The sequence below is a fragment of the Pelodiscus sinensis genome, chromosome 26 (genome assembly GCF_049634645.1).
Source record: "Pelodiscus sinensis isolate JC-2024 chromosome 26, ASM4963464v1, whole genome shotgun sequence".
Classification (NCBI taxonomy): domain Eukaryota; kingdom Metazoa; phylum Chordata; order Testudines; family Trionychidae; genus Pelodiscus; species Pelodiscus sinensis.
In genome coordinates, this window is record NC_134736.1 from 18,751,030 (window position 1) to 18,777,814 (window position 26,785).

Genomic DNA, 26,785 nt, shown 5'->3' on the forward strand with positions numbered 1-26,785 from the left:
GCAAGGGGGGGGGGGAAGAGATGCTTCAAAGCAGCAGCGCCATGTGGAGCCGGGGGTCAGCTGGGGTCTCTCCTGCTGACTCTGGGTTCCATGTGGCACTACCTCTTTGCAATGCTGTAGGAAGCACGGGGCCAGTGGGGGACTGCTTGAGTCCTCTGCTTGCCCCGTGCTCCCTGAAGTGTTTCACTTTTGAAGTGTAGCAACAGCCATGGAGGTGCCCTTCTCGACTAATCGAATAGTCAATGCAAATTGCATCAACTGTTGGATTAGCCAATTAATCTAAATGTAACATCCCTAGTGCTGACAGCCACTGGTTCTATAGTCATCGGCTGCGTCTAGACTGGCAAGTTTTTCTGCAAAAGCAGGTGCTTTTGCAGAAAAACTTGCCAGCTGTCTACACTGGCCGCTTTGAATTTGCGCAAGAACACTGACGATCTAATGTAAGATTGTCAGTGTTCTTCCACAAATACAATGACTCTCCCGTTCAGGAAAAAGCCCTCTTGTGCAAATGCTTTTGCACAAGAGGGCCAGTGTAGACAGCTGAGAACCGTTTTGCGCAAAAAAGCCCTAATGGTGAAAATGGCGATCGGGGCTTTCTTGCGCAAAACCGCATCTAGATTGGCATGGATGCTTTTCTGCAATAAGTGCTTTTGCGCAAAAGCGTCCGTGCCAATCTAGACGCTCTTTTCCACAAATGCTTTTAACGGAAAAACTTTTCAGTTAAAAGAATTTGTGGAAAATCATGCCAGTCTAGACGTAGCCATCATGTTTAGTTTGCAGTGTTTGATTCTGGATGGACATAATGGGAATATTATTTAGTTGTATTGTAGTAGGAGGCCCAGCTGTGAGCCAAGACCCTATTGTGCTGACTGCAATATAAACCTAACACAAAAGGCAGTCTCCTGCTTCAAGGAACTTACAATGCAACTATAAGATAAGCATGATAGGAGTGTTCAGGAAAAAATAAGACTGTGCCTTAGTGTCCTCATCTGTGAAATGGGAGTAATGAGACAGATTTGTAGATCTTCTGATGAAAAGAGCTGGGCAATACAAGTATTATCATGGTAAAAATACAGTGTGAAAAATCTGGAAGTTAGACATCTTATACTTTCACCTTGTGTTGCCCCCCGCTATAGATGCTCACCTTCTCTATAGGATGCAGTGGTAGCTAAGATGGTTTCCTTGTGGGAGAGGAGGGGAAAAGATCAAGCCAGTGTGTTAAGCTGCTTGAGACAGGAATATATCTCTGTTTGTACTGTGCTTGGCAGGAGGATGTATTGCCTGATTGTGCCCTCTAGAGCCATCTTAACATAAATGCCAAAGAGCAAGGATAAGATAATGTGTGATGGGGATTCTGCAGTGCTCAGTTGTCAAGCTAAATGTGAAAATATTTACCATGAAAATGATCACTATCCACAGAACTTTTTTATCCTGAAAACATAATAAAAGTTAAACAAGATTCATCATACAAACATGCACATACTTCTGTATCAAAGCTCATTATGGGAGACATTCAGGCATGTGGACTATATTTTAAGCCCCAATGCAGTCTCGTCAATCCCAATGTTCAAAAGCCGTAAGTCAGGTTCTCACAAAATCTTGAGACTGCCTAGAAAACCATGCTGTTCTTGAGAAATTCATGAATGCTGGGTTCTTTAGAGGTCACATTTACAAATTTATCTCTCTGACCACAAGGGCTAGAAACTTATTTTTTAGAGGAAAGCTGAGAGTCTCATAGAATCATGTGACTCCGGGAGTTGAGGCTTTAAGGAAAACATTAAGTATCATGAGGCTTGTGATTAAAACCATGAGAGCTGGCATCAGTGAAATGGGATTTGTTGGCACAACACAGCAGGTCAATTTCAGACTCTGTCATTGATAAATCTATTTACAAAATACATCCTTTAAATAATAAAAAAAACAACCCAGTGCTTAGAAATAGCATCAAACATTTTTATTGTACTCCAAAAAAACAAACAAAAAAACAAATCACCATCTCAGGATACACATAAAGTGGATTTTTTTAAAACATCTGTTTTCTTGACTCATTTAATTGTTTTTTATTCAGTGAAAAAAGTTTGACATTGAAAAATAAAAAAATCCTTCAAAATTGTGCAATAAGACACTTAAAATCAGCAGAAATCAGTAACTGAAAAAAAACATAAAAAAGCAATCAAAATGATAAATATCTAAGCATCACGCTAAAGAGCTTGCAGAGGAGAAGCTAATGCTGATGAGATCGGTTGTTTATATTATGTGCTGCCAGTTTAGAATGATCACTGTTTGTTTGTAAACCCCTTGAAGTTGATACTATAGTGAGGAAGCTTCCTGGTTCCAAGGTTACTAACTCAATTAGGCCAGTCAAATTCTGAAGTCCATTTGAAAAAGATGTGGAATTTATATAGGAAAATATTACTCTCATCTTTCTTGAAATACAGTGTCTAAAGTTGTACTGACAAATCAGCGACATTTGTCATTAAATCATTTGAGGTCCCGGTAAACCAGAGAAAACATGCTGATTCTCTGTACATGCATTTGTGGCACAAGGGCATCCTGGTTTGCTAGGGGAATGTTTAGCATCCTAGAGACTAAAGCTCCTCTGTCCACTGAGCATGGTCAGTGGTAAAGCAAGCTCTACCAGCTTTACCAATATTACTTCACACCAGCCTGGAAGCAACCGTCTCTAGGCCAGGCTCCTGGCCATATGCTTTTGGATTCAGAGTCTGGAAACAGCTTTATTGATTAGTGCTGTGTTGTGGTTAGGCTTTAATGTAATGACCACCTGTCTATTGAGAAATGGGCAGAGATCTTTCAACTCATTTACCAAACACTGAGTTGTGCTGGACTCCGTCTGGTGACCTAAAAGTGAAAATTCCATTAATTGAGAGTACGGGTTGAACTTCTCTAAACTGGACCTCTCTGGTCTGACAACATTTGTGGTCCAGAAGGACCATGGACGTTCCAGACCAGAGAGTCCCAGTGGAGGGCTGGCAGCTGGGAGCCCTGCAGACCAACATGGCTGCCCAGCGAGGCTAGGGAGCCTGACACATGGTGGTGGGGCTGGCAGGGCAGAAGGGCCAGTGGCAGGGAGGAGGTGGCTGGCAGGCCAACGGCCGAGCTAGGACTGGGGGGGCAACGGGGGCAGCGGGGGCCAGAAATGACCTCTTCTGGACTGTCAAAATCCCTCATCTGGAACAAGTCAGGTCCCACGGGTGCCAGACCAGGGAGGTCCAAACTGTACCATTCCACTAGAAAGCCACGAAGAGTAAATGTGGGGTTTGTTAGTCAGGATTTTCATGATCCTAACTATTTTTGATCTGTGACTGAGATCAAAACTAATTTCCTGGTAATCATGTACAAGTACTACATGCAGAATGTATGCTGCAGTTAGTGGCAGTGCTACGTATAAAATCACTGTAGCACTTTCAATAGACAGCTGAATATAGACTATCATTCTATGGACAAGGCTGTTGCTATACAGAGAACTGAAGTAATTTGTTCACAGTGCAGAGAAAAACTGGGCCTGGTTTCATTTTCCTGAAGGGGTCCTCAGATTTCAAGTTTAGGAAATGGAAACTTCATGTATATTTCACTATATAAGATAAAAAACCAATGACCCAATATAATTAAAACGTTCATCTGTTGTCTTTAGTTCAAATGGACTTAAGAGTGCTGGCTTACTTCTAATGTGTGCCATGAACAATAAAACAGACTCAAAAGTTCACTCAGGGTTACATAACTAGAAGAGTCATTTAAAAAAATAACCAATAGTCAAAAACAAAATCTACTTCTTCAGATGACCGGAGTCTGGACATCCAACACTCCGGTCATCTGAAGAAGTGGGCTGTGCCCACGAAAGCTCATTATACCATCTACATGTTTTGTTAGTCTTTAAGATGCTACTAGACTATTGGTTGTTTTTTAAGTTTTTCCTGTTACAGGCTAACTTGGCTACCCCTCTCAAGCTAGAAGAGTCAGGTACAATGGATACCCTTTTGGTGGACATATTAGCTACGTCTACACTGGCATGAATTTCCAAAAATGCTTTTAACGGAAAAGTTTTCCATTAAAAGCATTTTCGAAAAAGCGCGTCTAGATTGGCAGGACGCTTTTCCACAAAAGCACTTTTTGCGGAAAAGCGTCCTTGGCCAATCTAGACGCGCTTTTCCACAAAAAAGCCCCGATCGCCATTTTCGCGATTGGGGCTTTGTTGCAGAAAACAGTACTATGCTGTCTACACTGGCCCTTTTGCGCAAAAGTCTTTCGGAAAAAGACTTTTGCCCGAACGGGAGCAGCATAGTATTTCCGGAAAAGCGCTGATGATTTTACATGAGATCGTCAGTGCTTTTCCGGAAATTCAAGCGGCCAGTGTAGACAGCTGGCAAGTTTTTCCGGAAAAGCTGCTGATTTTCCGGAAAAACTTGCCAGTCTAGACACAGCCATTCTGGCGTCCTTGTTCACGAGGGTTAAGGGATTTGTTGGAATAGTGCCTTCTTTTGAAATCTGATGCTGTGTAGTGTGATAGGGCAGGTTAAAGGACTTGATGGATGGGGAGAGAGGCAGCTCAAAAAAAAAACCCCAAAGAACAAAAAAACCCAGCAACAGTCTTGGCTAATCAGGGGAAGCTGAGACAGGGCTGCTATAAATCAATTAAGGGCCAGGTGAGCTGATTCAGCCTTGCCACTGACACAGGACCTCTTTAAAAACCTTGCCTGTGAGGGAGGGCAGGGGAGAGTGGAAGACGAGTCTGGAGGAGGTGAAGGGAAGTGAGAGCTGATAAGGAAAAGGATAGAGAAGCTGAAAAACAGAACATCCGCACTGCCAGAATAGAGGAGGAAGGTAAGGGGCCTGACAAGGAGCGTTTGGGCTTCCTTCCCCAAGTGGGCTGAGAGCCCAGCCAGTGATGGAGGGGGACTGGTTACTCAGCCCAGGCTGACCAGGGTGTCTGTCCCAGTGCCTGTACAGCCAAGAGGCAGAAGCCCAAACACTGGGAAGGGCTAGTGAGACTGTGGATCGTGGACAGAGCAGGGGTCTAGGACCCAAGAATGGGTCTGACACTGCCATAGTAGACAGAGCCAAATTTCAAACTAAGCTCTTTCAATTTAGACTCAGAATAAAGCTATGCAAATTGTGTAGCACAAATTGTGTAGCTTATTCTGACAGAAGGGTGCTGTCTAGATGCACCCTTAGGGTGACAATTTGCTTCACATTTCATAACACTACTGCACCAAAACAAGAACAAAATCTGGATCTATATTGTGTGCACCGTATTTACAACGACCCCTTGCCCATATCTGGGAACAAGATTCTGTGCTTCAAAAGTTCATAAAAATATACAATTTATCCATCACTGCATTGATCTTGCTCATATTCCCTGGAACATACAGTTTTCCATTTATATAAAATGCACTAGCCCTGTAAGACTGGTTTGACAAGAGCACAGTGGTTATTTCTGCAGTAGGAGGAAAGTTTTGAGAGTTGAGGCTCTCATTCAATGACAGTACTAGTCACACAAAGTAAAATTCACACACACACTCCTCTGCATGGAGGAGAGCTTGCCTGAGGCCTATAACCTGCTTCATGACACTTCAACCCTTAAGTGAGCTAAAGCAATACCCAGGCTAAAGCAATACCCAGGCACTGAGCTTTATTCCACCCACATTGCATCAACCGAGGCACTGTTAACCAGGAGTATTTTTCATTTGTAACTAAGTGGCTCACACTGGAAAGAGTCAGTATTTTGTACAGCTGAGAAGTGAACTCAGTCTAAGTGACCAGCAATGATCAGTCACCCAGGGGAAGTAGGTTGCCAGGTTCAAAAGTTTGAAAACATCCTACTGGAGAATCGCTACAGTTTATTTAAAGTGGCCATGAGTTATTAATAGTTGGAATTGGTCTTAGTGTGTGTGTCCCTACACAGGAACAAAAGGCATGGGTTAAATTCTGCTTTGCCTCAGGTGAGTCTTTCCACTGAAGTCAACATGACTGTTTAGGTAAGTAAAGCATACAGGATTTGACCAGTATCAGTGTCTAGAGACACACACATACCCCTTTTGAGATACTATTACACTATTTCTTTTTAGAGATTGTGCAGTAATATCTATTTAACAAAACAAAACAAAAAATCCACCACATCCCTGGATTCGTTCTTTTTTTTTTACTTCCCCCCAGCTTCCCAGAAATGTATTCAGTAAATCTAGGGATTTGTCACCCTGAGTCAAATTTTTGATCTTGGATATATTGGTGTAAATCGGAGGTGATTTAATTTCCAACAAACTTTATTGGAGTTCCTCCAAATGTATATCTCACAATCAGAGCTGGCCCGAGGTATGGGCTAGTCAGGATACTGTCCAGGGCGCCCCAATGTAGGGGGCACCGCGCAGGGCCAGGCAGGGGAGCCACCGTGCATGCTCCGCGCGTCCATGGTGATGCCACGCATGCGCCGGGCACCCGGGGGCGGGGCCGCGTATGTGCCGGGCACCAGGGAGTGGCGCGTGCCCAGGGGCGGGGCCGTGCATGAGTTGCACTCCCGGGGGCGGTGCTGCGCTCCTGGGGCCCGGGGTGCGCAAATGGCTCGGACTGGCCCTGCTCACAATAGCATCTGGCCCTCACACAAAGTAAAAACAAGCAAGTCATAACTCTAAATAAAGGAGTAGTGTCCTTAAAATCCAATTCCATTTTGGTTCCCCCCCATTTAAAAAAAAAGAAAAAGAGCTCATTTGTCACTGGGGAATGACACTCTGCCAGCAGCTGATTTAGTATTTCTGTAGTGTATTGAACCATATAGAACTTCTACTATTTGTACATTTTCTTGCTTGAAATTAATCACTTGTTTATCTAAACATAATTGACCTTGCTGGCCTCACCCTATCCATAGGAAGACTGCAATTATATTTTCAAGTTACACAACAAAGATACTTTTGGTTAAAATATTTATATAATGACAGGACAACACATTGTATTTTACTGGTATAGAGCCAATATGTGTTGCAAATATAAAATATGTATAGATGTGATCCGTGAACACTCACTTACAGTATTTGCTCTTGGGCTGGCAAGTAGTTTTGACTCTATGGGTTGAATTCAAACTCTACTGTCACAAAAAGCTAGACAATGGTACCAGATGTTTTTAACTGCTAACGTTTAGCTTTGTAGCTGATGGTGTGTTCGCAGTAAGTGCAGAACAGATAATGATCGGAATAGATATATATATTACTTCTGAAGCTGAAGTTGAAACCACAACTATTTTGAGGAAATAGTAATGAAGGAATATAATATGCTTTTGTAACCCCAAATAAATTCAGATTTTCAGATAAGTAGAGCTTCATAAGACTGTGAAAAACCTGCATTCAAAGCACTTTCTCTAGTTTAAGACAGCATGTCTCCACCCCACCCTCCGCCTGCCCATCAATATAACAGCATCCTAAAGAAGTTCAATAGAGGAAACACGTTGGTCAAACTGCATTTGACAGCATGTACTGAAATGTGTTTTTAAAGACAGTGACCTCTTTTTCCTCTTAGTTTCCAATTTTTATCAATAATGTATTTAACTAAAGGATCAGACTAACGTAAATACACGTTAGGTAACCCTACAGCATGTAGGGCAATGCTGGTGATGCACAGGACTCCATGGTCTGGAGTTCTGTCAGGCAGAAAAGGTCAGAACTGAAAATTGTGGAGTTTAGGATTAATTATCTAAATCCATATTAAGGGCTAGACCTCTAAACAGTTCCATACAAGTAACTTGCTAGTACTATGGAAGTCAGTGGTACTAACATGTCTAAAGTTACTAATATGTATTAAATATTTGCACAATCTGGACCTTAATCACCTAAATTAGACCTTGACTCAGCAATATACTTAAGCATGTACATAAATCTTATGTACATGAGTGGTGACTTGAATGGGAATATTTACGTGAATATAAGCAGGCTCATACTTAAGTACCTTGACTGAATCAGGATCAAAAAGTGGTCTGATTGGCTTCAGGGACAGAATCAATGGGAGCTGTGGGTCCCCTTTTTGAAAATGAGGCCACCAACATATTTAGATCTTTATGAATGTAAGTGTTGCACATTTGGCCCTGAGGTCTGGTTCAGAAAAGTCAAAGAACTGAAGCACATGTGTAAATCCCATTGATTTCATTGGGACTTAAGACATGCTTCAAGGTAAGAAAGTGCTGAAGTGCTTTGCTGAATTTGGCCCCAGAGTTTTAAAATTTTGACTCCATTTTTTAACAATGGGAGGGGGGGTTAAAATTAACTATTTTTATTATTATGGCAGTAACAATGATTGTGATAGCAAAAATCTATTGCCGTGCAAGATAAAATGGTGCACATTCTACACAATGTGTACAAAGTTTGACAGTTCTGGAAATCTGATCTAAAGCATGTTTCCCAATAAATTAACACAACAAAAACACTTTCATATAAAACAAAGTCCAAAGGTTGATTTTTTTTAAGTAAATGTAAAACCATCAGGGACTATATTACTTGTCTCCCTCACTATATATAATCTCCTGAATTTTTAAAATAAATTTCTTATTGTCTTAGAAAAATAAAAAAGAGTAGCCAATTTAGTGAAGAGAAAACATCTCACAGACTTAAAAGCATGCCCAGCAAGCACAGCCTTGTAAGACTAAATTAATGTTAAAACAAAGCAATTTGTTTCTAAATCAACCTGGTCTGCAGTTCACAATTGATTACTACAAAGTGTACTTTTTTATTATTTTGGCCCATATAAAAATAATGTATTGCAACTCAAAGTGCATTTTTTAAAATAAACAATCAACTATTTTTATCAAATGAAATATTTACACCATTTGGTTTACAGTCAGAAATGTGCTTCATGCAATGACCATCGGAACATCATCTGAGAATCCAGTTATCATAGGGGCTTCGTCATCCTCATCGCCTGGAAAGTAAACACAATGCTCTGTCATGTTGCTACAGCAGTTTGATGCATTCTAAGGCCAGAAGGGACCATTACATCATCTAGTCTGACCTCCTGCATAATCTAGGCATAATGTAGTGGAGCAGGCTAAGGAAGCACTTGACCATTTGAGCCAATTTCCTCTCCCTAACTGAAGGTGCAGAGGACAATTTGCTTCATGTGTAGATTTTGGTACAGACATGGCAGTTTGGCATTAAAGCGAGACCTTGGAGTTAACAATAGTAAAAAGCATCTTATTTATGCAGGACCTGATCGACCACATGGGATATAATCCTACCAACAGACTTCAACAGGAACAAGAACAAACCCAGAGACTCATTCCAAAGTGTCCCCAAAACAGAAGTTAGGTGCCTGTTCTGCTCCCACATAAGTCAATGGAACTTGTACAAGAGTTGAATACAGCCCAACACACACGCACAAGAACTTATTTGCCATTGAAAATACAGCAGTCTCTGGGGTGGAGCTGAAACTGGGACAATTTTGGCTGAGGACACTAGAATAAATTTGGATTCTGACAGTGAGTGTAGTATTCTGTAGTATTCTGTAGTATTCTGTAGTATTCTCTCAACACAGACATGGAACTAGATTCTCTTCTGGTTTCAACGGAATTCAGTGGATTTATTCTAGCAGAGAGCTTGGCTCAGAGATCCTAACCCTTTGAAGTGCATGGGACTCTTGTTTCCAATGGGCATAGGACAGAAACTCCAACAGGGAGAAGGTGGCTGAGTTGGCCCAAGCAGGAGCTGAATCTGTGTTTCCATGTATTGAAAATGCCAAGGGATGGTAGATAAAAAGGAAGAAAGAGGATGTATCTGTCCATTCATGCAGCCCACTCACTAGACTAGTTGCCCATCACTGCCATACATCCTTATTGGCCAGTGCTGTGTATGTGTCAGGCCATGGTTTGAGAAGGTACGGTCAGCGACGTGTAGACTACACTCTTATAGATGTTGCCTGTGAGGTAGGCTGGGACTAGAGTCAAGGGCAGATGGCACAAGAGCTGCAAATAATGTGCTTCAGAAACATAAAATTGTGCGTCGCTTTGAGGAAGTTTGGGACCTGCTCTCTGCTACTGAAATGTGACCAAGAACTACAAACATTTCAACAGCTTACCAGCTACTCAGATCAGTGCATCAAGAGAGCTTCAGTGGATAGATACACAAACCTCTCATAAAATTGCAGGACATGGAATAGTGCTACTTACCTAAATCATCACCAGAAGAGAATATGGCTGAGCCAAGGCGGGAGCTGTAGTGGCTATTTGCAAAGGCAGTGAAGCTATTCTGCAGTCTTCTGTGTCTCATGTACAATACAACAAACCCTATCCCCATGGTCACGAGCAATAGGAATAATACTGGGACCACGATGGTCGCTACATCTGTGGATTTACCAGTTTTCGATGCAGAGGCATCTTCACCTATGAATGGGAAAAAAAATGCCATTTGCAATTGCTGCTTTACAGTGTTCGGGTAACTGCTGTCGGTTTAGTTTCCTAAAGATCTTCCAGTGGAATAATGACTCTGCATGGTATAAAATCACAATGGCATTTAAATCCTGCTAACAGTGGTGATCCCCTCTAGATGCCCTCTAGCAAAACACGTAACTGGAATTTATAATATTCGAAGCCCTTGGCCTGAAGAGCACACAGTAAAAAAACCCAACAAAACAGCTTTTGTTTTTGTATTTAAAAGACAGGCTTTGATCATGTCTAGTTTAAGGCAGAAACACAATGAATGAAAACATACCAGCTCCTAGTTCGTCATACAGAAGAGTAGCAGGCTCCCCACACATCTGTCCACTATAAAGGCATCTGGCCTGAACTGTGAATGTATAGTTGTGGCCTATCTTCAGGTTGGAAATTTTGAAGAAGTTCTCTGTGGTGTTCCCAAGATAAGCTGTGATATTCATTGTGCTATCAAACATATGTATCTCATAACCCTGAAATGCAAGGAAAAAATCCAGAGAATAAAACCCAGATCACTCGGTTCTTCAGGGTTTGTTATTTCAGACACACACACACACCCCTTTTTTTTTTTGCTAATGTATTTAGCCCTGTTGACAGCAATTATACACATTTTCTTCAGGAATATAAACATTCACCCTAACCTCAAGGGCCTAGTCTAGTGCTGAGAGATTTCAGCCTCCATTGGTAGAGCCCTGCAAATCCACAGATACCCACAGGTATTCATATCTGCCACTCATGTCTGCAGATACGGAGGCAGATGCAGCTACAAATTCTGTGTGTAGAACCCTGCAAATTTGTGGATATCTGTTTTATATCTGTGGGTATTTGCTCTATGGATGTGGATATCCGCACATCACTTTTGCAGATGCGAATACCAATTTTGTATCTGCACAGGGCTCTATCCATGGGCTATTCAGTGCTTAGCATCTCTCTCACACTGCCAAAGACAGAATGATACTTTTGTGGCATGGATCCTCTTGGATTAGGATTGAGCACCACCAATTCCACTTCCTGTAGATCTTCTTTCAGTCTTTAGGTATTTCAAGCACTACTGCTGTGACGACCTCCATACGAAAGGTTTGGTGTCTCCTTGAACTGTTTGATTGTCCTACTCCGTGGAGATTTTCAGAAAGGGCGATCGATATTCTTAAAAGCTACTGAAATGGGTCTCATCTCATTGATGAATAAACAAAGCTATCTGCATGCAAGAGGAATATCAGGAAAACTTTGTGGAACAGGGAGGTGTACTGTCTTTTTAATGAGTTCATGAAGTTACTCCTCCTAGGCCAGTTTGCGACTCCACTGCAGGTTAGAATGGGCATCTGGGTCAGTGAAGGGGAAGAACTGAGCTCAGAGAAGCAATCTGGAATGCCTTAAAAACACCAAAATGCTGACCCTAGCCCTGAGTCCTGAAGGTGAAGTTTTATAAGCAGGCAGGGTTGGCTGGAACTTGCCTCTCCCTTCAGTCTACCCTGGTTCCTTGTGGTTCTTCCACACCAGTGTCTCTCACCTTCAACAACAGAAGAGTAAGACAGGTTGGGTAATGGAGTCCACTGGAACAGCTGTATTGCAGAGATAGTGTAGGGCAAGGCATGCTGGGAAAGAAGGGAGATTCCTATCTATCTAGCCACAGGCAGACACACAGGAATGTGCACACACTGATATGCACGTCAGTGCATTGTGTTCTCAAGCTGGTCTGTAAAACGGCACTTAATTCACCTTGAACCATACCAGCTTCTTAATTAACAAACAAACAAAAACCCCAAAACCAAAGCAAATGTAGTGACTTACCCGGTTTTCATTAAAATTGCTTTCTTTCAAGGCTAAACTCTTCCAAAAAAGCAGAATATGATCATTTTCTGTTAGAATTTTTAAGGCATCTGGTGCAGATAGTGAGACTGCAAATGGGGAAAATAGGCAAACGTGTTACTTAATAGTATTGTCTCTATTTTTAGAAACTGCAATAAACAAGATCACTGAGAGTTCATCTATCTATCTATCTATCTATCTATCTATCTATCTATCTATCTATCTATCTATCTATCCCCACCCCATCTATCTATCTATCTATCTATCTATCTATCTATCTATCTATCTATCTATCTATCTATCTATCTATCTATCTATCCCCACCCACCCCCTCTATCTATCTATCTATCTATCTATCTATCTATCTATCTATCTATCTATCTATCTATCCCCACCCCATCTATCTATCTATCTATCTATCTATCTATCTATCTATCTATCTATCTATCTATCTATCTATCTATCTATCTATCTATCCCCACCCACCCCCTCTATCTATCTATCTATCTATCTATCTATCTATCTATCTATCTATCTATCTATCTATCCCCACCCACCCCCTCTATCTATCTATCTATCTATCTATCTATCCTCACCCACCCCCTCTATCTATCTATCTATCTATCTATCTATCTAACATTCGGCAGTGTTCTATATACACTGAAACGATATGAAGGACCCTCGCCACTGAAATCAATGAGAGTTTTGCAACTGGAATCAATGGGAGGAGCAAATGACTGGTAGGCATGCTGCTTGCTGACTACAACAAAGAAGACATGTTTAATGCCTACACTTAAGAAGGTGACAAATTCCCTGCCTGACACTGTTAGTGGCTGCCCTCTTTTAAGAGTTTTTTTAAGTGCTTTTCCTGGGAGTTACAGATGCTCATTATCTCTCAGGATCAGTCCTCAAGTATGGAAAATAGATTGGATGACATAAGAACACCGGTGTCTCATACTAGATCAAATCAATGGTCCATCTAGCCCAGGGGTCTCAATCTCATGGCCTAGGGGCCATCTTCAGACTTGAGCATATTTGCAATCCAGCCCATGACATCCTGTCTGAAACATCCACTCCATGTGCAGTGGCAGTCAAAAAAGTGAACAGAATGTTTGGGAATCATTATGAAATGGTTAGATAAGAAGACAGAAAATACCAAATTGCCTCTATATAAATCCATGATACGCTCACATCTTGAATACTGCAAGCAAGTGTGGTTGCCCCATCTCAAAAGAGGTATCTTGGAATTGAAAAAGGTTCAGAAAAAAGTAACAAAAATAATTATTGGTATGGAGCAGCTTCCGTATGAGGAGAGATTAATAAAACTGGGACTTTTCAGCTTGGAAAAGAGATGACTAAGAGGAGATGTGATAGCAGTCTATAAAGTCATTACTGGTATGGAGAATGCAAATAAGTAAGTGCTATTACTCCTCATAACACAAGAACTAAGGATCATCAAATCAAATTAATAAGCAGCAAGTTGTTAAAACAAACAAAAGGAAATATTTCTTCACACAACATGAAGTCAACCTGTGTGGAACTCTTTGTGAAGGCCATGATTCTAAAAAGAACTACAGGTTGAACCTCTCTAGTCTGGTGCCCTTGGGGCCTGACCAGTGCTGAACCAAAGAATTTCCCTAGGCAATATATTCCATTGTTTAATCACCCTGAGTTCAGAACTTTTTCCTAATGTCCAACCTAAACTTCTGTTGCTGCAGTTTAAGCCCATTCTTTCTTGTCCTATCGTCAGAGGCCAAGGAGAAATTTTTTTCCCTCCTCCTTGTGACACCCTTTTAGATACCGAACCCCCCCTCCCCTTTTTTTGAAAGAACCCTATAAACCTCATTTTTGAAGGAATAAGGGTTCTTCCAAAAAAAGGGGGGAGGTTGCACAAAACCCCCCATCTAGACTGCTTTTTTTTTTAAACCCTCTTCCAAAAAAGAGATCGGAAGAAGATATGCAAATTTGTGTCGAATTTGCATATGTTCTTTCAGAAGCCGAGGGTAGTCTAGATGTGCCCTCAGTCTTCTCTTTTCCAAACTAAAGAAGTCCAATTCCTTCAGCCTTGCCTTATAGCTCACGTTTTCTAGACCTTAAGTAATTTTTGTTGCTCTTCTCTGGATCTTCTCCAATTTCTCTACATCTTTCTTGAAATGTGGTGCCCAGAACTGGACACAATACTCCAACTGAGGCCTAATCATTGCAGAGTAGAGCTGAATAATGACTTCTCGAATCTTGCTTACAACACTTTTGTTAAGTGTTTGCTCACAACACTTCCCAGAATCATGTTTGCTTTTTTTTGCAACAGAGTCACACTGTTGACTCATATTTAGCTTGAGGTCCACTATGACCCCTAGATCCATTCCTACAGTACTCCTTCCTAGACAGTCACCTCCCATTCTGTATGTGTGAAACTGATTGTTCCTTCCTAAGTGGATATGTAGATTGTACTGGGTTTTTTGCCCTTAGGTATGATGTCCATCTGTTTGCACTTGGAAAGGAAGATGATGTCAGTTTGGATCTGTGCGAGTTTCTTTGTGAAGTTGATGGATTTCCACTCCATACAGCTGAACGCAGTGCCTTGCCTGTCCAGAAGCGTCAGAGGGTAGCCGAGTTAGTCTGTACAGGATAAACTTAAAAAACAAAAATGGTCTGGTAGCACTTGTATACAAAACATGTAGTTGGTATCATGAGCACAGCTCACTTCTTCAGATGACCGGAGTTTTGAGTTTAGGATGTGAAGACCCAAAATAAATAGGGGAGAAGGAAGAGGGAGGAGGGAAAAAAGGAGGGGGCGGGAAACAAGGAGCAGAGGGTATGAAAATATCAAAGAGAGAAACAAGTAGGCAGAACTGGTAACCTATAAGCACCTAAAGATTGGATAGTTAAAAGAAGCAGATAAAGATCATCCGATAGCAATTAGATAGGAAGAGTCCTAATGCAAGAATCTACACAGACAAAGGGCTGTTGGCATATTCATTGAATGTTAGGTTAATAATGTCCCAGCCATCCGTTATAACATAGATCAAATTACTGGATGTGCAGTTGAATGATCCGCTGATTTGGTAGCTTATGTTGTTGGCTCTAATAATGAATTTGCTTTTATAGATGTGTGGGCAGAGTTGGCACTGCAGCTGCTGCAGGGCTGGGTTCCTGGATGCTTATGATGTGGTTGTGAAGCATGGCTACCGGAAAGAATTTCTTTCAGGTTGGGGGGTTGTCTGTAAGTGAGAATAGGCTTTTCCCACAAGGCCTCTGAGAGTGAGGGATCATTTTCCAAGATGGGTTGCACGTTGTATATAATGTGTTGGAGGGGTTTGGGTTGTGGAATGTAGGTAATAACAAGTGGAATTCTGTTATTTTCTCTTTTGGGTCTGTCTTGAAGTAGTTCATGTCTGGGTACTTTTTTGGCTCTGCCGATCTGTTTTTTCACTTCTCCAAGTGGGTATTTCAGTTTTAGGGATGCGCTATAAAGATCCTGTAGGTGTTTGTCTCTGTCTGAGAACAGTTATCGAGCCAGTTATGCACCCACCTTATAGCAGCCCCATCTAAGTTGTATTTATCTCATTTATTGATAAGGAGGTCATGCGAGACCATATCAAATGCCTTACTAAAGTCAAGGTATACCATGTCCACTGCTTCTCCCTTATCCACAAGACTTGTTATCCTATCAAAGAAAGCTATCAGATTGGTTTAACATGATTTGTTCTTTACAAATCCATGCTGGCTGTTCCCTATCACCTTATTTTCTTCTAGATGTTTGCAGATGAATTCCTTAATTACCTGCTCCATTATCTTTCCTGGCACAGAAGTTAAACTGACTGATCTGTAGTTTCCTGGGTTCCTTTTTATAGATGGACACTAGATTTGCCTTTTTCCAGTCTTCTGGAATCTCTCCCGATTTCCATAACTTTTCAAAGATGATAGCTAAAGGCTCAGATATCATCTCGATCGGCTTCTTGAGTGTTCTAGGATGCATTTCATCAGGCCTTGGTGACTTGCAGACATCTAACTTTTCTAAGTAATTTTTAACTTGTTCCTTTTTTATGTTACCTTCTAAATCTATCCCATTTCCACTAGCATTCACTATGTTAGGCATCTCTTCACCATCAAACTTCTTGTTGAAGACTGAAACAAAGAAGTCATTAAGCACCTCTGCCATTTCCAAACTTCCTGTTATTGTTTCTTCCTCCTCACTGAGCAGAGGGCCTACCCTGTCCTTGGTGTTCCTGTCCACGGATGCTGCCAGACCAGAGCATGCTGGACTAGAGAGGTTCAACCTGCGGGTAAGTTCACGGAGGACAAGTCTATCAATGGCTATTAGCAAGGCTGAGCACAGATGGCGTCCCTAACTTCTGCCAGATGCTGGGAATGGGCAACAGGGGATAGGTCACATGATTCTCTCTGGGGCACTTGGCATTCACCAATATCAGAAGACAAGATGCTGGGCTAGATGGACCTTTGGTCTGACCCAGTGTGGCTGTTTGTATGTTTTAGTGAAAAGTGTTAAATTCTCCTACTGGACAACTATGCACTAACCTCCCACAACATCCAAAGGTAATCTTTCCTTACCTGTGGTAATTTTCATACTGGATTCTTTGCTCATATTTCCCAGTTGAACAAGTATATGATATTTTCCTCCTGGCTCCAGCTTTTTAATGGTGTATTCTACTGTGCTGTTCCGAGTTTTCACCTTGTAGATTTTATCTGTTTTTTTAATTAAATCTTTCACTGCGACAACGTATAGCTGCAGGGAAGAAAAGGACACAGAGTGAACAACAGACGCTCCTACTTCCCATTCAGTGGCTGGTGATACAAAATGGTAGTTAGCACACAAGACCACATTTGAACCACATTTAACAACATTTTCTATATGCTGGAAACCTGTGAAGCCAAGTGGGCTTTCCAACTTCTTACAGCACATTATCAGCAGATGGCCCAACATCCGAACGCTATTTACTGACAAACTAAATCTAGCAGCTGGGAATAAGATGGGAAAGAAAAGTTTGCACTGTGTTGTATTTCAATGTAAAATACAATCTTTTGCTATTTTTACATTCAAATTGACATTCCAGTTTTACAGGGAGGATTCATAGCTCCTGTATTATTATAGCTACAATAGTATTATCTGATTTTTATCACACTTTTCAGGAGCAGATCAGTATCATCTCAAAGAACTTTATAAAGGAGGTTGGCATCATTATTCTCATTTTACAGTTGGGTGAAGTCACCCAAAATCACTGAGGCCAGGTCTACACTAAAGGGGAAGGTTGAATAAAGATACACAACTCCAGCTATGTTCATTATGTAGCGGGAGTTGACTTACCATGATTCAAGTTTCCCCACCATCCCCAAAGCGAGAGGCCAACAGGAGCAAACACTCCTATTGGCTCCCTTACTCCTCACAGGAACAGGAGTACTGGCTGCCCACTGGGGGTGCCCTCTGAGTTCAATTTAGCGGGTCTTTACTAGACTTGAAAGTTGAATTCTACATTGACTTCAGTGGTGTTAGGTCTGAGTTATCCCAAAGCAAATAAGAATAGAATCTGAACCACTAAAATGCGGACTGCTCTCCATTCATAGAGCACTTGATCTTATCATTAGAGCGGATCTCTCCCAAATGGATCTGTTACTGAGTTGAGTAACATTTTCCACTGGCATGTCACGTGCGCAAAAATATTACCATATCCTGGTCAGGCGAATCATAGGGCGACTCCCACTTGATGACAGCAAATGTCTTTCTGGTGAGCACTGAATGCAGGTGCCGAGGAGGAAGCCTGTTGTCTGGTATCATCTTCACCACAATGTAGTCGGAAGGTGGTCCTTGGTACGGAGACATTACTCGGACCTTGAAGTGACAACATGCTGGTTAATAGCAAGTCTTAAGGCATCAGTACCACATATTAGCCCAAGCTGTAGGTGTGCAAAGAATAAATAGAAAACCATCCTACCAGAAACAAGTATTGCTCGTCCTTGTTCACGATCACAGTGATGTTGTGTAAAGTCGTACTGGTGTTCTGAGGGCTTCTATATAGTTCTAGGAACGACGTAGCATAGAAAACACCATAGACCTGCAAAGTAGAACAAAAAAGAAGCTATTCCGCTGCTCTGTGGCTGTACGGGATATAAGCTACCAAATGACCCAAACTATCTGTTTAAATCTAGGGTCATGCATTACTGCCTAGGACAAAAGAGGTTCTGGAAATGCAGCAGGAGGTCCAACCTCCCTCCCTTTGAATAAGAACATAAGAACGGCCAACGGTCCATCAGCCCAGGGTCCTGTTTGCCAACAGCAGACCAATGCCAGATGCCCCAGAGAGTGAACACAACAGGGAATCCTCATGTGATCCCTTTCTTGTCACCCATTTCCAGAAAAACAGAGGCTAGGGACACCACTCCTACCCATCTTGGCTAATAACCATTGATGGACCATGAATCTATCTAGCTCTTTTTTGAACCCTGTTAAAGTCCTAGTCTTCATCATCTATAACCACCTGAGGTCACAGCATTATGTTGTAGTTTGAGGTGGACGGGATCCTGTCCTTTGGAGGAGACTTAAAACTTTGGTCCAGACCAACTGGTGTCATGAAAGATCATATGGAACCTTTCATACATCAGAGGAGTCAAATGTATATTACAGGTGTCCAAATTACCATGGGCATCCACAGTCTGCCTCAATTCCCTAGCTGCAAGCTGCCTTCTTCACTCCCTGTCTTTAACTGCTTTGATCTGTTTTGCTTCAGGTATCTACCAAAGATGGCCATATGCCTTCGCAAAGGTCTCATCCACTTTCACTAATCCTACTCAAGACCAGAAAACCTACTCAAAGCCAGGACTTCTCTCATTCAGGGGGCCTAAGCTACAGTAAATGGCACTGGATTATCACAGTTTATTTTTTATTTTGCTTGTATCAAGATAATATCAAGGCCTGGCTCCTATTGTGTTGGGTACAAATATATGAACCAAAGAGAGTGGATACATGATGTGATGTGCATGAATTTTCAGATGTGTTTTGCAGAGTCTGTGGTGCGAATCACTATAAAGGTGCAAAGTTCACCATGTTTTTCGTACGGGGCAGGACTGGATGTCCACACAAACCCATCAAATATTCTGTCTGAATGGCTTATGGCCTGAGATTCTAAGGCTAAAATGAGGACAAGTTGTGACTGGTAAGAAGGGAAGGAAGCCTTACAACATTCCTTGGTCCAGTCCAGGTACACTCCACAGCAGTCTGATTGATGGCTTTGGCTTTGAGGCTTGGCGACGGGGGTCTTGTACCGCTGGTCACAACATGTGCAAAAGACAAAGGGCTGTCACCCAGTGCAGTCTTGGCCCAAGCAGAAATTTCGTATGGCGTGTGTGCCGTCAGATTACCCACTAAACAAGAAGAGAGAGTTGAGCCACTGGACTAAGCAAATTATTTGTAATCACTCAGACAGTAGATAAATATTTAATAAACATTAAGTACTAATACACAGTCATTAGGCTAGTTGGGTTTTTTTACTTGCATTCACTAGGAGTAATTTTTAATACAGTCACACCTGGGAATGTCACTTAATTAAAACAGTGGATCCTGACAGTAAATGGCAAAGATTTCACCTTAACCGATTATCAGGGCCACGTCTGATTAGCCTCAGTGGTGCTATGATCCGAATCTGAGAAGGTATCAATTTCTAAGCTGCAGTCTTAATACCACAGTGAAGTGGTCAACCTGATCTAGCCAATCTGGTCTTGAAGACATCTAAATTGGATAAAATAAATCTGCACGTACTCATGAGATGCAAAATTGCACCTGCTTTGCTCCCTATGTCTAGCCACAACAGGAGCCAGGGTCTGAAAATCTGGATCTTTCTTTGGCATTTTCAGTAGATTTTTCTTCTTGTCTTTCCACTTCATATATAAGCCTTCCTCCTTCCCAAAGTGATTCAGGTGCATATTGTGGGGGAGAACAGGGAGCAGCAGAGGCAGAACTCTGCACATCCATGGGTGCAGGTTCCTGTTCTGGCAGTGCATGGAGGAAGAATGAGGATGCAGGTTCACGACAAACCCTCCTCCACCCCCCAGAATCCTGTGAAAGGAAAGGGGCAGGGATTACATGTGCCACTGTCACCCAGAGTCTGGGGGCTTCATGATCACGAGAATCCCAAGTTACTGGGGGTTTTCACAAGTGTCAAGGATTTGTAGCTCAGCCCTGAAATCATTTGCTCACCAGAATAATTCATACTCACATGAGTAATCTTCCTAAACTATGGACTATTCAGTTGAGCAATAGTTGCAGAAAAAGCCTGAACTACCAGTACCGGCTTATCGGGATGTCCCAGACAAGTGGGCTCCAGCTACAAGTTTTACCTCTTTGTGCTGACTTTTCTCCATCTAGGAACAAAGTCCTTTTTTCCTGCCTATGGGTATCAAACGTCCAGAAGATGTTCACAATATAACCAGTCACCTGTCAAGGACAAACACCGCACAGAATGGATGAGCCGTTTGCTATGCTGTTTTAAGCCTTTGGGTGGTATTTCCTGTAACAACTGAGGGAATTGGTACAGTCAAAGAAGGAGCTTATTTACCCTCCCCAAGGCACTATCTCTAGGGCTATTTGAAATAGCTATTCTGCATCTTCAGAGCAAGCCCGTTATATTGAAATATAATGGGCTCGCTAATCTGACGTCCCTGTAAACCTCATTGCACGATGGATAAGGGACATTTCAGAATAGCACCTTATTTCAAAATTTGGCACTGTGTAGACAGCACCAGATTTTGAAATAAGCCATTTTGAAATAACATTGAAATAAGCTACACAATCTGTGTAGCACAAATTGCATAGCTTATTTCGAGGTAAGGGTGCTGTGTAGATGCACCCTGGGTGTCTCAATCCATTCCCCATCTCTCCTCCCTAAGGGACAGAGGCACTGTAATGGGATGGGGACATGAGAGAAACCAGGTTGAAGAAAAAAGTCTGGGTATTTTTAATAGAGCTGGTCAGGAGTTTTAGTCAGAAAATGTTGATTTGTTGAAATTGAAACTGTTTGCAAGAAGGCGTCTGTGTCATCGAATCTCCCAAATTAAAAAACAACAAAACTTTCTGAAATGAAATTTTTCACCTTTTTATTCCAAACAGTTTTTGTTTAAAAAATTTTAGTTTAGTTCTAAGAAGCTAAAATAAAAACTTAATACTGAAATAAAAACCATGAGGAATTCTGCAGATATAGACTCACCTGGTTACCCCCTTTGAGAATTGAAATAAAACTTTTTTAAATCCAGCGTATGAAATATTTTGATTGTCTCCATCTGAAATGTGTTTTTCATATTATCAGTTCCTACTTTTTTTGAGATTTTTACTTTTTTCCCCCATTTCGAAATGGGACAATTCTCCCTTCCCCGCAAAAAATCTCTCTAGTAGGATAGGAAATCTGTTTCCCTCAGATTTTTAATGGCAAAGGCATGGGGAAGCTATTCTTTGTTATTGCTTTACTGGCTAGTTCTTACATAGAATTGCAACACAGACAAATATCTATCAAACAATTTATAGTACATACAGTAAGTACAGGTAACTTTGTTGTAATCTGAGTGAAAACTGACTATTCGGGACAAAAAAAGGCCCACTTCTCAGTCTTCCTTTTGAAACTCTCTAGGGGTATATCTACACTACCAACCTAGTTCGAACTAGGGTGGTAATGTAGGCAACCGGAGTTGCAAAAGAAGCCCGGGATTTGAATTTCCCGGGCTTCATTTGCATAAAGCTGGGCGCCGCCATTTTTAAATGTCCGCTAGTGCGGACTCTGTGCCGCGCGGCTACATGCGGCACGGACTAGGTAGTTCGGACTAGGCTTCCTAGTCCAAACTACCGTTACTCCTCGTTACTCCTCGAGTAACGGTAGTTTGGACTAGGAAGCCTAGTCCGAACTACCTAGTCCGTGCTGCGTGTAGCCGCGCGGCACGGAGTCCGCACTAGCGGACATTTAAAAATGTCGGCGCCCGGTAATATGCAAATGAAGCCCGGGAAATTCAAATCCCGGGCTTCATTTGCAACTCCGGTTGCCTACATTACCACCCTAGTTCGAACTAGGGTGGTAGTGTAGACATACCCTAGGAAACATCCATCTCACGTAGACTTACCTTTCCACATGAGATGGAATGATGTTAGCCCACAGCATAAGGAAGTGTCATTAATTTTCTAAATTACAAGGCAGATATAGTCCTGCCAGCATCCTCTGCCTTTTATATTGGATCTGGAACCCTCTCATTACATAGTAAATACCAGACTGAGGCAAAGTACTTACAAATTAACAATTAAATAATTCTTTCAACAAAATCCCAAATCTTTGGGGTTGGCCATATATTTGCTTTCAAGCCACATGATTTGCTTATCTTGCGGACAAGTAATTTGTCTGAACAAGATTAAGATTGTTGTTCTCTTTTATGTTCACAGTGTTGTTGTAGCCATGTTATATAACAAATGTTTATCCTGCCAAATATTTATAACTTTCATCTAGCTCTGTTCTGGTTCTAGCCAGGAAGTTCTGACATTACCTTAATATCAGTGTCAACTTTTAGGGTGAAACTTATGGAGTTTTCGTTGCAACTTTCAATATGTATGGTTGGCGGCGGAATGACTAAAGGGAAAGGAAGAAATAGACATGAATTCTACATTGAAAACTTAAAACACAATCCTATTTTTATGCAGCTGGATAAATGCAGCTTTTGATTACTACCCTGAAGGTTTTTCCAACTGTTTCCCCATCTATAAAAGTTGCTAGAATCTTTCCCATCCCTGCTCCTACAGAAACCTGATGGAGTAGTGTGTTGAAGCTTGTAAGGTATATCTTGAAAAAAAGTTACTGTTTTAACCCGGGTTGCATAAATGCATGGGATCCTACACACTCGCCATTCTAAAGTGCAGGCCTATGCTTTCCTGTCTTTCTAGCCACAGGGTGAAGGACAGAATGGATCACATGCAGGTTTTGTGTTGCTTCTCAGTTCAAACAAGCAATTATTTGCTCTTGCAACTCCTGAAGTTTGCACTGACTTCAATGAAGCAGAATCAGAGCTGTATTGAGAAAGATACAAGTACAGGTTGGACCTCCCTGGTCTGACACCCTCAGGACCTGAGCTGTCCTGGACCAGTGAGTTTCCAGACCAGGGGAGGTCAGTGCTCCCCTGCTGGCTGCACTGCTCCTGGGCTTCGGCCTGTGCTCCCCACCCTGCTGCCCCAAAGTGTTTGCCGGGGTTAATGGCCGGGGCCACCCCCAGCTGCTGCTGGCCCTGCTGCACCGGGGGTCCCCCAGCCTCGTCAGTCACCAGGCCCCACTACTGGGTCAATCCCACCACTGCTGGGAATTCCAGCTGCCCGCCTTCGCCAGCCCCACTTCAGCTGGGGGTTCCCCAGCCAGGAGGCCCCACTAATGCCAGGGGTTCTCTGTCCAGAGCAGGGAGGGCTCCCCAGATGCCACCTGGCCCAGCCAGGGCTCCCCAACCCCCGTGTTGCTCCCACCTCTGGGACTCTTTGGTCCAGCAACATCCGTGGCCTTGCTGGACCATGAATGTTGTCAGACCAAGTTCTGGATTTGGGAGGTTCAGCCTGTTCCAGTAACACATTGCTTCCAAGAGGCCCAACTGACTTGGTACTTTCCTTGAAGGAAAATGTAATAAATAGCAGGATGCATGGAAAACACCTCGTTGCAGTCTTGTCTTACTTCCCTTCTGCCCCTATCTTTTCTGTTTAGATTGCTATCGTGTCTGCTTGGTGTCGTAAAATAAGCCTTCCCTCCCAGCAGCAGTGGCGAGGCAAACTGTCCTCTCTGCTACAAAAAGGCTCAGTTGTGGAAGGAAAGATACACATCTGCCTCCGAATGCATTAAGATAAGACCTGTTTTATAGTCAACATTACATGATGGGGCCTGTACTTTAGAATAATGGGTAAGCACAGGAGAATGAGGTTATAGACAGCAGAGCTGGTTGACAAATTCAGATGAAAATAAAACACAGATGAAAACTGTTGTAATTAATTCCTCCTCCATTTTCCCAACTAGTTCTACTGATTAGTTTACTGGTTGCAGTTCGTGTTACCAAGGATACTGCATTTTCAGTGGCACAGACTCCTCTTCCCTGTCTTTGTTACAGTGGGGAGAGAGCACTTAGATCTAACAATTTAATGCTGAACTTTAAAAAAGGACACTGTCAGCAATTTAGGAGTGAAAATATAGGTTTGTTTTAAAATAGTTATTTAAAATCTAATATGTTAAATGATTGCATGATTTTTAAAAATGCAACAGAAATAAGGTTTTGTTATTGTAATTAAACATGACCCTGCAAGGTCTGCATTGAAACATTGTTCTAGTGCATCGGTTCCCAAACTGGGAGGCATGCCGAAATTCCAGGGGGGGCTCGAGGCAACCCAGCCCCCTCCTGCCATCAATTCCTTTTTTTTTTTGCTCAATAAGTTTTGCTGCTATGGGGTGGGGGAGGGGCGGGCATGAGGGTTTCTCAAAAATCAAAAAGGGGGTGTGATGCCGAAAAGTTTGGGAACCACTGTTCTAGAGCATGAAAATGTGAATGAAACTGACTAGTCTACGTTTACAATCCAAGCTACTTGAAACACAGAATACAAAATCAACAGAACTTAATCTCAACAAACTAGATTTTAAAGTCTTTCAGTATGAATAACCAAAGGTTTTATTAAAAGGAAAAACTATGTAGCACTTTAAAGACTAACAAGATGGTTTAATAGCTTTCGTGGGCCTCGAGCTTCCATCCAGGATACACCATACACAATCGTCTATAGTCAAGTCCTTAGGTACAACCGCATCTGCTCTAATCCCACTGACAGAGACCAGAAACTTCAAGATCTCTACCAAGCATTTGTAAATCTCAATTGCCCACCAAGGGAAATAAAAAAACAAATTGAAAGAGCCAGACGAATACCCAGAAACCATCTACTTCAAGATAGGCCCAAGAAAACCAACAGTAGAACACCTCCTGTCATCACCTATAGCCGCCAACTTAAACCCCTCCAATGCATTATCAATAACCTACAACCTATACTGGAACAGGATGCTACACTCTGAGGGTATGTCTACACTACAGAGTTAGTTCGAACTAATTTAGTTCGAATTAGTTAATTCGAACTAAGCTAATTCGAACTAACGCGTCTAGAACTAAAAACTAGTTCGAATTAGCGTTTTGCTAATTCGAACTAGCATGTCCACATTAAGTGGACCCTGAACAGGGCTTAAGGATGGCCGGAAGCAGTGCTGGCAGGGCATCAGAGGAGGACTTAGAGCGTGGAGATGCTCTCTCAGGCTAGCCGAGGGCTGCCCTTAAAGGGACCCGACCCCCACCCCGGATAGACAGTTCTCAGGGGTTCCCCGCTTGAAAACCAGTCCTGGCTTGGAGTGCCCGGAGTGCCCACACTGGGCACATCACAGCACTCGGCCATCAGCCCGACTGCACTTGCCGCAGGCAGCCATCTGGAGAGAGGGAGCAATTGGGGGGCTGCAGGAGAGATTCCACCCCCAGAAGCCCGCAGAGCCAGCCCAGTCCTCCCCATCGGGGGCGCGTACCCCATTCCTCCCTCACCTCCTTCCACTTACCCTTCCCTAGCCCCTTTTCTTGATGTACAAAATAAAGGACAATTGTGTTCAAAAATGGAATCTGTCTTTATTGAACAAAACTGGGGGAGACTGGGAAAAGGAGGTGGGAGAGGGGAAGAGAGAGGCTGGGAGAGGGGAGGGCAACTACAATGATCAGGGGTTGGCAACAGGTCCCATATGAAGAGAGGCTAAAGAGACTGGGACTTCTCAGCTTAGAAAAGAGGAGACGGAGGGGGGACAGGATAGAGGTCTCTAAAAGCAGGAGTTGGGTGGAGAGGGTGCATACAGAAAAGTTCTTCATTAGTTCCCATAAAGAAGGACTAGAGGACACCAAAGGAAAGGAATGGGTAGCAGGCTTCAAACTAGTAACAGAAAGTTGTTCTTCACAAAGCAAAGAGTCAACCTGTGGAACTCCTTGCTGCAGGAGGCTGTGAAGGCTACAACTAGAACAGACTTTAAAGGGAAGTGAGATGAAGTCATGGAGGTTGGGTCCATGGAGTGCTATTAGCCAGGGGGTAGGAGTGGTGTCCCTGCCCAAGGTTTGTGGAAGGCTGGAGAGGGATGGCACGAGACAAATGGCTTGGTCACTGTCTTCGATCCATCCCCTCCAGGGTCCCTAGGGTTGGCCGCTGTCGGCAGACAGGCTACTGGGCTAAATGGACCTTTGGTCGGACCCAGTACGGCCATTGTAAGCTCAGGGCTCAGGGTCGGGGGTCTCAGTGGACCCCCTTGATTTTCATGCATGCCTGCTCCTGAGTGGCCAGGCTGGCAGCTCTCCTGCCCAAGCTGGCCACTTTCCTGTGCCTAGTGCGGAGATCGTGGACAAGGTCCACGATGTCAGCACTAGCCCAGGCGGGTGCCTGCCTCTTGCGGTCCCGGGCAAGCTCCCGGGAGCCGCCAGCCTGGTCCCGGGAAGAGGGGGAGAGCTGGGGGGCATCGGGTGGCTGGCTCGATCCGTGCCAGGTGCAGG

At 42.8% G+C, this 26,785-nt stretch overlaps 1 protein-coding gene across 2 annotated transcripts in view; it reads right to left on the reverse strand.

Moving 5' to 3' along the window:
- Positions 1-2,045: 2,045 nt before the first annotated feature.
- LOC102444015 (sortilin-related receptor) overlaps positions 2,046-26,785 on the reverse strand; it is a 159,378-nt gene continuing 134,638 nt past the window's right edge. For both annotated transcript variants that reach the window (XM_075909723.1, XM_075909722.1), the window contains exons 39-48: positions 22,757-22,839; positions 20,576-20,672; positions 19,419-19,603; positions 18,178-18,297; positions 17,910-18,074; positions 16,799-16,973; positions 12,209-12,315; positions 10,698-10,890; positions 10,157-10,369; positions 2,046-8,913 (exon numbers count right to left, since the gene is read on the reverse strand). In XM_075909723.1, coding sequence (XP_075765838.1) covers positions 8,846-8,913; positions 10,157-10,369; positions 10,698-10,890; positions 12,209-12,315; positions 16,799-16,973; positions 17,910-18,074; positions 18,178-18,297; positions 19,419-19,603; positions 20,576-20,672; positions 22,757-22,839 — 1,406 coding nt within the window. In that variant the 3' untranslated portion in view covers positions 2,046-8,845. The remainder of the gene's footprint in view (positions 8,914-10,156; positions 10,370-10,697; positions 10,891-12,208; positions 12,316-16,798; positions 16,974-17,909; positions 18,075-18,177; positions 18,298-19,418; positions 19,604-20,575; positions 20,673-22,756; positions 22,840-26,785) is intronic.